A 16163-nucleotide genomic window follows, 5' to 3' on the forward strand; every position below is an offset into this window, starting at 1 on the left:
ATAAAAATAAAAAAAGAGAAAAAAAAATCAGTGGAGGACAGTGCAGGGCACCCAGGCTCTGTCTGAGCACACAGACTGTGATGGAGTTCCTGTGGGCCCATAAGGTAGGTGGGAGTGGGGGATGGCCGCACCTCCACTCACCAATCAGGTGTGGGGTATAAGAATAATAAGAGGAGTGTCGTACCTTTTATGTCTTGTACATCCTGAGTGTATTTGGGGTTGCTGGAAAGCAGAACGTGTTCTTAATCCCCAGGAATCTGTGAGAGTGCTGTCTCTTTAAATATCCAAAATAGTTAAGCCACTTTTTAAAGCTTCAAAATGTCACCGTCCTCCACACTGGCAAAAGTCCACAGTTCATCCCACCTTTGTCTTCACTTTCTCTGTTTGTTCCCCAGCCACTGTGCACAGTTCTCCGTGCAGTCCCTGGCTAGCAGGGTGATATTTAGGTTAATTCTTAGGTCCTACCACCACTCGGGAATCTCCAAGCTGTCTGTGCCCTCAGAATCGCTGCCAGACCACAACTCTGTATGTCTCCTTTTTTTGGTATTTTCACGCAAATTCTTCTGCTAGTTGGGGTTTAGTCCACTTCTATGTCCTTCCTTTCAAGGCTCAGGGGTCTGTGTTAATTGGTTTGACTTTTCTTTGTTGAAGAGGGTCTGTGTGGTCTTTCTGCCTAGTCCGCCATCTTGCCGGAACTCCCCCATCCTTTGTTTTCTTCGTTCTTCTTTGCTCTGGATGTGGAGAGACACATCGTTGCTTCTTGACGGCTGCTTACAAGCTTTGAAGATCTTTGTCGCTACTCACTAAAGTAGGATGTGGAACAATGTTTTTGTATAGTATGTTATGCCAATTGAGCTTGATGTCTCCAGCAACTATGGTCTTGAGCTCTCAGGTCCAACTACTCGATCACTCCAGGTAGCTGGCGGTGGCCAAGAAATCACCATAAACTTGTCCCTTGTCAGCTCTACTACACACCTGGACATTCTTACAACATGTTCAATATGCTTGTAAAAACATACTGACACACAGTTTTAACTATCACAAAGGCCTAGTACTTTTTTTTAATAATAAATTGTGTTTCAAAGTAGAAAAAAGCTAGTTGTCAAGTGGTGTCAATTTCAGTTTGGTAACAGTTTGACTTCAGAGTAGTATAGTTCTATATGTATTTCATGTTTTACTGAATTAAATATTCATTTCTTGTTGCTGTATTATTCTGTAGACCTTTTCTATTGTAGAATCTTTGAATTTAGCATACTTTGGTTCTAAGTCTCTAGGTCTCTGTCATTTATTTATTATTATTATTTACTCTTGTTACAATATAGGATAACATACTCTTTGCCAGTGCACCACTTTTCACATGTTCAATTCAGTGACATCACTTACATCATCATATTTTGTAACTATCACCAATATCCATTACCAGTTTTTTCATCATTTTAAATAGAAACTCAGTGCATACTGAACTATATATGACTTTCACTTTTCCTTTGTCTTCTGCTTCTGGTAACCATTACTGAAATTTAATCTCTATGCATTTACCTATTTTTGGTATTTCATATTAGTGAGATCATGTCATTATTTTTCATTTAATGAAAATCAATATTGAATCTAGTTTTTTATGTATTCCCTAATCTGTGGCCCAGATTATGTTCAACTTTCTGTTATGAGCACTAATGTTTTTTTCCATTCTTACATCAGTAAACATAGAATATGTGATGTTATCTCTCATTTCATATTACTAGATTAATAATTATTTCTTTTATGATTCCACAAGTCAATAAATAGAAAAATGTCTAAACATGTGTAAAATAATCTCTCACTACACCAGTGTAACTTTTCAATTTACCATGTTTTTCTAAAGACAGTCTGACTGACTATATTCCTGCCTTAAAGCAGATGTATTTCTTTTTGAATTGAAAGGCACTTCGATTTTTGTTTTCTCATTCAGCAATATATCATGGACATTTTGATCAGTATTCAGTGTATTGCAATTAGAAGTACTGACTTGATTTATCTTCGTTTCTTGTTATTCTACACTTTTAAGGAACATAAACCTCAGAGATGTAGTCTGTTAAATATATTTAAAAGAATTAAGGAGCTAATTATTTAGATTGAAGCCAAAATACATTCTCCCTGTGGAGCAATTATATGGCTTCATATCTGTGGCATACAGGAATAAAATAATCTCAAATGCATAGAACTGTATATTGAATAATGTCCACATGCTACTCTGGGTTAACTAAATTCTCACTAGTGCTAATTAAAATTAACATGGTAAAGTTTGTAAGCCACTCAATGAACATGACCTTTAATTCTTCATGTCAGTGATGCCCATAGTTCTAATTTTTCTTTTATCTTAGATGCTGTGTCTTCATTTTTCATACTTAGACTAAATTTCATTGGTAAAATATTTCTGGAAATATCAAGTTCTTAGTTCTATTGTTGTGGAAATGATCCATAAACTATGGAAATACACTTTTAGTTGAGTCTATAGTTTAACTCTTTTCATTCATGGAAATGATGCCTAACTTTGAGTAAATCATCCCCAAGCACACACACATTCTTAACCTATAATAATCTATGTAATGAAGGAATTGCCAAGCTTTATTTAATTTTTTGAAGTTAATAATTTCTAGATCTTTAATCAAAGTCACTTTGAACCTGTAAAGTATTATTATTTGTCTTCTTATCAGTGAAAATTATATTCAGATATGTGAACTGCTTTGAAAACTCATTGTGAACTCACTTTTCTGTGCCCTCTTTATATGAAACCACTATGCCTGCAATTATTATAACCAGTATTTATTGAGTACAAACCATGTATTAGGTGTTGTGTTAGTCCTAGAACATAACAAAATATTGCTCTTTCTAAGCAGCCTGAATTCTATAGAAACATACAGAGATAGTAAGCATTTTAATGTAGGAATAAACTGGTTCTTTAGACCTAAGAAAGAAGCCTAGGTGGTACATAGTTAAGTACTGGAAGGTTGGCAATTTAAACCCACCAGCTGTTCTAAGAAGAAAGAGATGGCAGTCTCCATCTGTAAACGTTACAGCCTTGGAAACCCTATGGGGCAGTAGCTATGAATCAGAATCTGCTGAATGACAATGAGTTTTGTTTTTTTCTTTGGCTTTTAGAGGTATTAAATGGTCCCAGAAAATGAAGCTGGAAAACTAATCTTGAACCAAAACAAGTGTTCTTTATTATCTTGATTAGAAGTTTGGATGTATGTAATAGATATAGTCAGTCCTTTGAAGAATTTTAAGCACGGAAAGACTTAAAAGATATTTAGAAAGTAGAGTATATATAACTTGCTGAACTATTGGAGATGGAACTGAGAGAAAAAGAGTTTTCTAGCAGTCAGCTGTTAAAACTTTGGACAACTGTTAAAATAACAGGAAATGCAAATGGTACCATCACTTTGGAAGACGATCTGGCAATTTCTTACAATGTCGAACATAGACTTACTATATTAAGTTGAAAGCTCAGTTGACTTGAAAATGTATGTCTACACAAAAAGCTGTACAAAAAAAATATTTGAAGGTCCTTCAGTAGATGAATTGGTAAACAAACAATGGTATATCCATTTCTTGGAGAAATATTCATTGATAAAAAGAAGTAAGCTGAGAGGGTGGAGCAAAATGATGAAGTGAGTGGATGAACCCTTTTTCTGCCCCAGTAACCAACCCACTGAACAAGAAATAAAAACAAGCACAAACATAGATCTCAGAACTCTGATGCCAGCTGAAGTGTTGTAGAGTGAGGGTGAATCTAGAAGCAAGGGAGACAGTGAGTAGGGACAGCATGGAAGCTGGGAAAACATACCCACTAACAGTTGGAATATTCACTCATGACAACCATTTTGGAATGGGGCTAGGTAATACCTCTAACCAGGAGCACAGAGAGGGAGCTAAACTAAGGAAGCTATAGCTTGATATTTTAAAGTGGTACAGATTGGCAGTAGGAATTTGCAGACCACATGATTGGGAAGGGGCAAAGGTAGACTATGGTCCTACGGGAGAGTGCTATTGAATCTCAATGAAACTCTAGACAGATGGGTACCAGGACTGGGAGGAACTGCCAGGGCATCAAGGCTAGAGGAATAATTCTGATGGACAAAACAGAGGGAAATGACTGCTATCCACAGCAATACACCATGGCAGAGCTTGTACAGGGCACCCATGAGGGAAAGACAGAGTCCCCCACTTTTGCCACAGGAAAGCCGAACTTCACTGCTTAGGTCAGCTTCTGCAATCAATTAAAATGAACTTATGCATGAGTATTGAATTCCAGAGATCAAACCTCAACAACTTCTGAATCAGTCCTGAAACCTAGGGATAAGAGTACCCTCTAGTGGTTCTTAGGAGAAAATACCACGCCCTCTGGTTGTGTAGTGCCTAAGACATTTGACTGCTAGCCAGAAGGCTGGTAGTTCAAACCCATCAGCCACTCCTCAGAAGGAAATTTGGGCAGTCTGCTTCCGTAGTGATACTGCCTCAAGAACCCAAGGAGGGGTTGCTATGAGTTGGATTGGATTCTATTGCAGTGAGTTTGTGGTTTTTGTTTGTTTGTTTTTTTAACTGCTGTTGTATTGAATCTGGTTCACAGCAACCCTGAGGGAGTAGGAGGAGCTGTAAGTCTCTGTGGAAACAGACAGAACCATCTTTCTCCCACAGAATGGGTGGTGCGTGCAGGCTGCTGGCCTTTCAGGTGGCAACCAGGTGCTTTTGGCTGCTGCTTCACCAGGTTGCCCAAACAGAAAAATTGCCTACGAAAATCAGAATACAGAATTTAAAGTAAGGGGAAAAAAAGAAAAAAAGAGGATAACAAAATGGGCTGAGTTCAACAACAATAAAACACAAAATCACAAGAGAAAAAGGACTAATAAAAATCAAAATATGAAGAAGAGAAAATGTCTCCTATGGAGACCAGACTAATAGAAATTGAACACATGGCAGGAAAAAAAAAAACTTCTGAAAATGAAGAAAAAAGAAACTAAAGTAAAAATACAAGAAAAATACTCAACAATACGATAAAACAAATAGAAGATAGAATAAATTATGTAGAAGACAAAATAACTGAACTTCTCAAGTCTCAAACGAAACAAGAGAAAAGAACAAAGAAAAAGGAACAAATCCAAACAGAAATATCATATTCAATTAAGAAAATCTAGCATTAGAATTACTGGAATCCCAGAGCACCATGCCAGTAGTAAAGGCATGGAAAGAATTTCTAAGAGACAATCAGAATTTTCCAGACCTGAACAGAGACCCAAGCCTACAAATACATGAAGCTGATCCCCAATCAGATAAAATAAAAAAGATTAACTCCATGATATATCCTAATAAAATTCTTGAAAACCAAAGTAAGGAGAGAATTCTGAAAACAGCAAGAGAAAAATACGACATAATGTAACAAGAGTCTTTCATAAGTATCAGAGTGGATTTCACCCCAGAAACTCTAGAGTCCTGAAAAAAATGGAACTTCATAAATAAAACACTGAAAGGAAACAATTGCCAAATAAGAAACAAGATATTTTCAGGACATAGAATCACTAATTAAATCTCACAAATAAGATTTCAAGTCTGTAAGAAATAAGTACAAAGTAAACTTATTGACTACAGATTGTATATTGATGTTAGTGGAGACACACCAACAGAAAATGGGAGAGAGAGAAGCATATCACAAATGAATTTGTTAAAGTCTGTATGTTAACTCTTGTTCATATATTGAGTATCAATGCAAATGTTAAGTTGTATAATATAATATATGTGGTAACTGCTAAGAAATGACTAAGAACAAATAATCATAAGAGAAGAAGAAAGAAAGCAAAAAGGATGATCATAAGAAAGCAGCCAGATGCTAACAAAAAACAGAGAAATTAGAAAAAAAAAAAGAATGTACAAAACACGCAAAAAACAAATAGCAAAATGGATGAGGTAGCAACTTAGTTTTTAGTAATAATTTTAAATGTAAATTGTCAAAACATGTCATGGAAAAGGTAGAGAGTGGGAGAATGAATTTTAAAAAAGAAAAAAGATCCATCTTTGTCTATAAGAAGCACACGTTAGATATAGGGACACAAGCAGACTGAATATATAAGTATACAGAAAAATATTTGATGCAATCAGTCAACAAAAAAAGAGGGATGCCATATTGATGTCCGATAGAATAGACATTAAATCAAAATCTATTGCAAGAGATAAAGAAGGGCATTACATAATAATAAAAGAGTCAACCCAGCAAGAAGACATAACAATTATAAATATATCTGCCCATAACAACAATGCTCCAAAATATATGAGATAAGACTGACTAATAGAGAACAGAAACCTTTGCAATAAGAGTATGGGACTTCAGCACACCACTTTTAATTATAGACAGAACCTCTAAAATGAAGATCATTAAGGACATGCAGAATTTAAATAAAACCATAACTCAATTGAATCTAATGGGTATACACAGAACACTCCAGTCAGCATCACCATAATATTCGTTCTTCTCTAACACAAATAGATCATTTTCCAGAACAGAGGATATGTCAGGATACAAAACAAGTGTCAACAAATTTAAAAAGATTGAAATCATACAAAGCATCTTCTCTGACCGTAGTGTATGAAGCTAGAAATCAGCAACAGGAAAAATAATAAGGGTGGAAATACACATAAAATCTAACTAATCCACTATTAAAAACCTATTGGGTCATAGAAAAAATCAAAAGTAAAATTCAAAAATTCCTAGAATCAAATGAAAATGAAAACACAACATATTGAAACCTTTGGAACACAGAAAAAGCAGTATTCAGAGAGAAATTCTAGTAGTAAATACTTATATTTACTACTTCATTCTTATAAATGAAGAATCCAAAATCATTAACTTAAACCAACAACTTAAACAAATAGAAAAGGAAGAGCAAAAGAAGCCAAAAGCTACAATGAAAAAAGGCAATAATAAAGAACACCAAAAAATGAAATAACAAAAAACAGGAGCTCTGGTGGTGGTGTGCCTAAGGTGTTTGACAGCTAACCAGAGAGCTGGTGGTTCAGACCTACCAGCCACTCCTTGGAAGGAAGATGGGGCAATCTACTTCTGTAGAGATACTGCTTCAGAAACCCAAGGAGGGGTCACTATGTGTCGAATCGATTTGATGGCAGTGAATTTGGTTTTATTTGTTTAACAAAGAACGAAATGAAAAGAAACAAAGTCGAAAACAGAAAAACAATAGAAAGAGTCAAAAAAACCTGAACTTGGTTCTTTGAAAGGATCAATGAAAGACAAATCACTTGCTAGATTGACAAAATAAAAAATCCAGAAGAATCAAATAACCTAATTAAGAAATGAAACTGTTGACATTATAACCAATCCAACAGAGATAAAGATCATAACTGACTGCTATGAAAAATTGTACTCCAACAAATTTGAAAATCTAGATAAAATGAACAAATTCCTAAAAACATACTACCTATTCATACTAAGACAAACAAGTAGAAAATTAAAAGAGACTCATTACAAAAGAAGAGACAGATAATAGCATTAAAAAAAAAAAAAATTCAAATCTGTGCATGGCCATCTAAGATACATCTACTGAATCTTCTCACCAGGAGGAAAACAGGAAGAAGTTAACCAAAAGCTCATAGAGGAAACAAGCCTATATGAGCCATGACCTCATTTACCCTGAGACCAGAAGAAATAGATGGTGCCTGGCTACCACTATGACCATTCTGACCAGGGACACAATAGTTGTTTCTGTACAGAATTAAAGAAAATTGTGGAGCAGAACTCAAATACTTCAAAGAAAATAAAAAAAGCCAGAAAACTGAAACAGTAGCAAACAGAAGACTTCCTGAGACTATCACCCTGTGATAGGTTCTGAGACACTATTTAAACCTAGAATAAAGACTATCCCCTGAGATTATCTTTTAGTGAAGTAGCATAGTGACACAGAAATAAAGGCTATTACCTGTAAAATTGGTGCACTACTTACAAAATAACTTTTTGAGATCAAAAGATCAATAATTACTCAAAAACAAAGATGAAAGGAGAAGGAGACAGGATAACTAGAGTACTGGAAATAGAATAAACAGAACACAAAAATAATGTTGACACATTGTGATAAATATAACTAAGGTCACTGAACAGTTTGTGTGAAAATTGTCCAATGAGATCCAATTTGTGTGAACTTTCACCTAAAACTCAATAAGTTATTTAAAAAAAAAAAAAAAGAAAGAAAGAAAGAAAAAAAAGATTTGAAGTGAAAATTACAGGGGTAGTTAAAAAAATTAAGCATTTTAAGGGCAATGAAACTATTTTGTATGCTGTGATGGTGAATACATGACATCATGCACTTGTAATTGAAAACACTGACTTGATTTCTCTTTATGTCTTTTTATTCTTTATTTTATATGTAAAAATATACTGAATCAATATAAACTGTGGGCTTTAGGCAACAATAATGTGTTAATAGTGGTTCATCAATTGTAACAAATGAGCCACATTTATTGCAATATGTTAGTAATAGGAGAAACCATGTGTAGGGGTTAGTAACAGGAGAGTATATGGGTACTAAGGAGCTCTGGTGGTGTAATGATTAAGGCATTTGGATGCTAACCAAGAGGTTAGTAGTTCGAACCCACCACCTACTCCACAGAAGAAGGGCGAGGCAATCTGCTTCTGTAAAGTCTGACAGCCTTGGAAACCCAACGAAGGTTGCTATGAGTTGCAATTGACTCAATGGTAGTGAATTTGGCTTGGTTTTTATATGAGTACTCTCTGTACTTTCTGTGTGATTTTTTGTAAACCTAAAATTCTGTAAAAAATGAAGATTATTAAATCAATCACTAACTTAATAGTATGCATTCTATAAAATAACTAAAAAGAGTATTCAAATTTAAAGAAAAAATTGACAATGTACTGTTTTTTGTTTCCCCAGTGGGAGAGATGTCTGAGATTTGCCCAGAAGCCACTGACTTTTTGTGCAACAACAAGAAGTGTATTGCATCCCACCTTGTTTGTGACTACAAACCAGACTGCTCTGACAAGTCTGATGAAACTCACTGTAGTAAGTATATCTTTCTGATGTAGTATACCAAGTTAAGCATAGATTTTAACTTTATTAGTAGAGAAATATTAGCGTTGATGGAGTGACATTACCAAGAAGTTTTGCTTTCATGCACTACAGTAGATTTCAAATAGCCAAAACATTTTCACAGCTTTTCTGTACAAATATCTACATATCAGTTCTCTTACCTTTTGTCATTTTTATTTGGCTGTTGTAGCCATGCTCTTTTAACTTCCACAAAATGATTGGCTGAGACTATGAAAATTGAGTAGCCTCTGGTCTACCAAAGGAGATTGGGCTGTTTACTATGCAAATTTAGTGACTTAAGGTCTACTCTTGGGATTGGCCAGTTCATGGTCATCATAGGATGGCCATGCCTTGAAATTGACAAGGGATTTCCTTATCTAAGGGCCCATCCCACAGAGGTTGAGAGAGACCTTACTCCATCAAGAAGAGTTAGGAGCAAAGCTTATCCTTTGGACCAGGGACCTAGGGTCCCTGCGCTGAGAACCTCATAGATCCAGAAGAAAGAGTGAATGCTACGACAGTGAGAAACTCAACTTACAGACCAAGAGCTGAGTGCCTTTGTGCAGGAATCTTGCTGACAAAGCTAAAAAAAAAAAAAAAGCTGTAATAGTTGCCCATGCAGGGCAGATTAAGTGTGCTTGTGTGGGGGATGCCTCAGAGGATCTTGTGTGGGTCTCTTCTGACAACAGAGTGAAGCTGGATACCTCTGGGTAGGAGGCTTGCCAGCAGAGCCAAAAGAGTTGTAGTACTTGCTTGTGTGTGGTAATAGATGCCTGAGCAGGACCTGTGCAGAAGTTGCCCATCTCTCCTCTGGTCAGCAGAGGCCTAGTAACATGGCAGCAAGAGAGCTCTGCAGGCCCTGGTAGCATTGGGAGCCAGAAGTAGAGGCTTAGAAGGACCCAGGGGCAGAGGCTTAGGAGATTCTGTGCAGGGGGACTCTTCTTGCTGGAGAAGCAAGGCTTCGTAAGACCCAGTGGCAGAGCACATGCTCAGCTAGCATGGTAGTAGCCAGAAGCAGTGGTAACATGAACTCAGTGTCTGACCTGAACCACAGTGTGCCTGCCTAGGGACGTAAGAATGAACATGGGGAATTTGGGGAAAGGTAAAGGTTTAACCTTGGAGAATAGGTTGCTATTGTTTAATGTTTGCTTTCTATAAATAACAATAATGGCCTTCATTTTGCCAACACTGTGTAAGCCCTCATGTATCCGGCTCAATCACAGATGACCATAAGCACCGATAGAATGGTTGATGCCAGTGGGTGTATGTGTCACATTCCTAGCAGTCTAATAGCTGCATGGTAGTTTGAAGCACAGCCTGTTTACGTATGTAGTGCAGATGAACAGACATATGCACACAGTACTGCAAAGTGTAATATATCTGTAGCAAAGCACAATAGCAAAATTGTTCATCCTGTAATTGTTCAGAACTGCACATCAGTTAAAGAAGTTTTAAGAAAATTCGAAAAAAAAATTAAATAAAAATACAACTTACTGAAATGTGTGAGATGCAACAAAATCAACATATAGTGACATTTATAGTATCGAATGCATCCATTAGAAAAGATGAAAGATCTAAAGTCAATAATCTAAGCTTTCACCTTAGAAAAATGGAGAAATGTACCAGTGTGAAATTTAAAAACAGAAGCAAATACTTGAATTGAGGAATTTTCTTTTTCATATGTCTTACTGATGAGCATTCATAGAGAATCATGACACTATACTGGCGACCTATTGCAGTTATTGTTTGCTATATACAAACTGCATCAAAAGTTTGTGACCTAAAACAACAATTTAATGTCTCTGTCTGCTAATTTTAACAAGTGTGGCAATTCTCAGTTGTTTTTCGTAAGGTAGGTTGTTTTCTTTTGCTCCTCATAATGGGTGTTGTTTTCCTGCTTTTCCATATGCCTGGTGATTTTCTTTTTTTTTTTTTTTTAACTGTATTCCAGGCAATGTGTATTTTACCTAGTTCAGTTCTGAATCTTTTTATATTTCCTAAAATAATTTTTAACTTTATGCTGGGATATAGGTAAGTTATTTGAAAACAGCTTGATCCTTTTCTGTCTTTCTTTTATATAGGATTAGGGCCTTGCTCAGTCAAGAACTAGTTATTTTCTATTGAGGCAAAACCTTTCTGTATACCGAACTGTTCTGTGGATCATGAGATTTTTCCAGTCTTGATGGTGAGAAGAGGCATCCAAGGGGGTCATCTACAGATCTCCATTTTGCTTTGTATGCACAGCCCTCTCCTCTCCAGTGCTCTGTCCTGTGAATTCTCACTGCCTTAGACTCCATGGATATCACCTCCATCTCCTTACCTCAGGAGTTACGGTGGGGTCTGCTTGCCTTCATCTTTCCTGTGCCATGGCCTTGAATTTCCTTAAGGCAGTAAGCTTGGGTAATTATAAACCCACTGCCATGGAGTTGGATCCATCTCATAGCGACCCCTGCTTGGGTTTCCGAGGCACTATCACTACGGAAGTAGATTGCTCAACCTTCCTTCCAAGGAGTGGCTGGTGGGTTTGAACATTTAGCCATCTGGTTAGCAGTCAAATGCCTTAGGCACTATACCACCAGAGGGTAATCTCATTTGTTTGCTATTAACAGAGATGATGATTTGCTTTGCCTGTTGTACAATGTCTTGAGAACCAGTGTTCCATTATATTGTTTATCTTTTGCTTGTTTCAGGCTGGAAAATAAACCCAGTCTCTGCTACTTGATCTGGGTTGGCAATGAAAGTCTGGTAGTATATTATGAAGTTAAATAAATACTTTCTATATGATCCACCAACAGTACTATTTTTGGACATTTGCCCAAGATAAATGAAAATAAGTATACACACCAAGACTTGTACTTGAATTTTCATAAAAGTATTATTCTTAAGAGCCAAAACATGTAAACAGCCCTGTTGTGTTGTTGTTGTTATGTGCCACCGAGTCGACCTTGACTCATAGAGACTCCTTCTTGGGTTTCTGAGGTGGTATTACCATGGAAGTAGATTGCCCAACCTTCCTTCTGAGGAGTGGCTGATGGGTTTGAACTGCCAGCCTTCTGGTTAGCAGTCATGTGCCTTAGGCACTATGCCACCAGAGCTCCTATAAACAGCCCTAGCATTCATCAACTAGTGGCTAGAAAACAATGTGTGGTATGTCTACACAAGAAATACTATCTAAAAATAATAAAAATAAACTCTTGAAATATAGATAAATCTCAAAAGCAAATTCAAAATGGAAAACTCAGGTTAAGAATTGCTCTTTGATTTATTTAGATACAGTGTTTAAAAAGTAAAATCTATGTTGCAAAAGGGCATATTACTGATAGTCTTTGGGTGATGGAGAGATGGATTGACTGCAGTGAGCCACGTGGGAGCTATTAGGACAAAGAGAAAAATTCTGTATATAAATTTTGAAAATAATTTCAGGGCTGTATATAATTTTCAAAATTCATCAAACAGTACATATACATATATTAATTTTTTCTATGTAAATTATGCTGCAAGATACTTAGGATTAAAAATCAACCTCTAGGACAAATATTGTATTAGTCTTTTATTGTGAAAGTTAAGGAAATGTTTATATATTAGAGGACATTTTCTTTGTTGGTTACCAGGGGTGGGAGGGAAGGGGAGGGAATGCTGTTAGATAGATAGAGATAAATATTGATTTGGGTGAAGAGAAGGGCAATGTACCAAATGTGAGTGACCAATATGGCAGCATTGAGGATGAGAAAGACAGAGAGAGTTACATGGGCAGTACAAACAACAAATATGAACCCCTTTGTAAATACAATACTGAGTTGTCAATGAAAGCAAACATGGGTATAGGGACGGATAGATGGGTGAACAAGCTAAACAATTATGTATGTCTAAATGGAGAGTGTATCCAAGATCATATACAGGGTTGGCAGACAATGGGCCTCTCGAAGAGTATAAAGGGATGGACACTGGGGGAGGTAACTATGGGGAGGAAGTGGGAGGGGAGCTGCTGCATTGTAAATTTTGGTCAATGACATGAGACAAAGTATATGTGAACTGCTGTATGAAAAGTGAATTTACTCTGTAAATCTTCACCCAAATCCTAATTAAAAAAAAAAAAAAAATCAACCTCTAGCACACCATAACAAATTCAAAAGAATAGAAATCTTTCAAGGTACGTGATCAGACCACAATGAAATTAAACTGGAAATCAGTAACAGAAAGATAAATGGAAATCACAAAATTTTGGAGATTAAGCAACATGCTTCTTAAGAGCAAATAGGTTAGAGAAGAAGTCTTAATAAAATGAATATATATGGATTTAATCAAATATATATATTTGATTAAACTAAAAGGAAAATATAATTTACCAAAATGTGTGAGAGATAGCAAAATCAGTGCGTAGGAAAATTTATCGTATTAAATATATACTTTAGAAAGTAAGAAAGATTTGATATCATTAAGCTAAGCTTCAACCTTAGAAAAGTGGAGGAAGAGCAACTTAAGCCTAAAAAGCAAGCAGAAATGAAGAGGAAAATGTCATAGATAACAATGGATATTACCTCCAACTCCTCACCTTAGGATGTGCACTGGGCTCTGCATGGTTTCACCTTTCCTGTGCCACAGCCAAACAAAGAGATCGAAAATATATAAATAGTAGTAAAGTTTAAATAGTAGTAAAGTTCAATCAAAAACAAAACAAACAAACAAACAAAAAAATCTGATTCTTTGAAAAGATCAATAAAGTCTATGATAAACATCTAACTGGGCTAAGCAAAAAAAAAAAAGAGAGATAAGACAGATATTATTAATACCAGAAATGAAAGCAGAATCATAACTACCGATCCCATGAACATTAAAAGGATAACAAAGAACTACTATAAACAACTCTTTGCCCACAGATTTGATAACAGAGATGAAATGGACAAATTTCTTGAAAGATACAATCTACTAAAACTCACACAAGGAAATATAGATAATCTGGATAGGCCTGTATTTATTAAAGAAACTGAATCGTATTTAATAACCTTTGAAAAAAGAAAGCACCAAGGTCAGATGGTTTTACAGGTGAATTCTACCAAACATTTAAGGAAGAATTTATATCAATTATCTGTAATATCGTCCAAAAAATAGATGTAGAAGTAAACTCATTCTGTGAGACTAATCATATTCTGAAAACAGAAGACATTACAAGAAAGGAAAACTACAAACAAATCTTTCATGAACATAGGTGCAAAAACCCTCAACAAAAAATTAACAAATCAAATCCAATTGATAAAAAGAATTATATAGCCTGACCAAGTGAAACTTATTCCATATATTCAAACCTGATTTAGCATTTGAAAGTCAATTAATGTAAAATTCATATGATCATACAACTGATATAGAGAACACATTTGACCACATTCAACACCCATTCATAATAAAATCTCTTGGAAAACCAGAAATAGAGAAAAATTTCTGACTTTTATCTTTAAAAAAAAAAGAAAAGAAATTACCCTATAGCTAGCATCATGATTAATGGTGAGAAAATGAACACTTTCTCTCTAAGGTTAGAAAAAGGCAAGCATGTCCTCTGTCATCTTCTTTTGAACAACATACTGAAAGTGCTAGATAATGAAATTAGAGAAGAGAAGAAAGGTATACACTGAAACGGAGGAAATGAAATTATCCTTGTTCATAGATAACATGGATATCAATATTAAAAATTCCAAAAATTCAACATAACTGCTGGAACAAATAAACAAGTATGGCATTATTTCAGGGTGTAATGTTAATATGCAACAGTCAATGGCTTTCCTAATCTGCTAGCCATGAACAATTAAAATTTAAAATATAATGCCATCTACAGTAACACAAAAAAATTAAATATTTAGGTATGTTGTTGTTTTTTGTTAGGTGCTGTTGGATTGGTTTCAACTCATAGTGACTCTTTATACAACAGAATGAAACCCTGCCAGGTCCTGCATCATCCTCATGATCATCACTAGGGTTTAGCCCATCATCACAACCGTTATGTCAGTCCATCTCACTGAGGGTCTTTCCCCTTTTTCATGGACCCTCTATTTCACCCAGCATGATGCCCTTCTCCAGGACATCATTGTCCTTTCTGACAATGTGACCAAAGTATGAGAGACAAAGTCTTACCATTCTCGCTTCTAAGGAGCATTCCACTTATAAATCCTCCAGGACAGACTTGTTCATTCTTTTAGAAGTCCATGGTACATTCAGTATTCTTTGCCAGCACCACAATTCAACTTAGGTATACATCTAACAAAACATACATAGGGTCTGTGTTCTTAAAACTATAGAACTCTGGGAAAATAAATTTTAAAAATATCTCAAGAAATGAAGAAATATTCCTCGTTCACGAGTTGGAAGAACCAATATGTGAAAATGTCAATTCATTCCAATTCGATCTATAGATTCAGTGCAATCCATTCAGAATTCCAGGAAGTTATGTTGTCGATATCAACAAACTGATTTTAAAGTTTATATGGGAAGCCAAAAGATCAAGAATAGCCAACACGATGCTAAAGAACAAAGTTAGAGGACTGACACTAACCAACTTCAAGATTTCCTCTAAGGCTACATCAATGAAGACAGCATGGTATTTTTGAAATAATAGATATAGATCAACGGAACAGAACATAGATCATAGAAACAGATCCATACAAATATAGTCAACTGATCTTTGACAAGGAGCAAAGACAATTGAAAGGACAAAGGACAGCTTTTAAATAAATGGCACTAGGACAACGGAACATCTATTTGCCAAAAAGAAAAAAAAATAGAAAAAGACCTTACATGCCTCACAAAAGGCAACTCAAATTAGATCATAGATCTAAATGTTAAACACAAAAATATAAAATTTCTAAGGAACACATCAGAGAAAAAATAGGTGACCTTCACATTGGCAATCAAAAGAAAAATACAACATCAAAAGAAAAGTAAATTGAATTCCATGTAAATTAAAAACTTCTGTTTTGGAAAAGATACTGTTAAGAGAATGAAAAACAAAGCCACAGGCTGAGAGAAAATCTTCACAAAACACATATGATAAAGGACTCATATCCAAAATATACAAAGAACTCTTAAAAT

The 16163-nt window shown here is 35.5% G+C and overlaps 1 protein-coding gene across 1 annotated transcript in view; it reads left to right on the plus strand.

Moving 5' to 3' along the window:
• Window positions 1-16163, plus strand: part of MALRD1 (MAM and LDL receptor class A domain containing 1) — a 1363654-nt gene that overhangs the window by 931119 nt on the left and 416372 nt on the right. Inside the window, exon 30 of the mRNA XM_007936352.1 lies at window positions 8931-9059. Within this exon, the coding sequence (XP_007934543.1) occupies window positions 8931-9059 (129 nt within the window). The remainder of the gene's footprint in view (window positions 1-8930; window positions 9060-16163) is intronic.

Source organism: Orycteropus afer, unplaced genomic scaffold (genome assembly GCF_000298275.1).
Source record: "Orycteropus afer afer isolate SDZICR_OR568_19922 unplaced genomic scaffold, OryAfe1.0 scaffold00035, whole genome shotgun sequence".
In the NCBI taxonomy this organism is placed as follows: Eukaryota; Metazoa; Chordata; class Mammalia; order Tubulidentata; family Orycteropodidae; genus Orycteropus; species Orycteropus afer.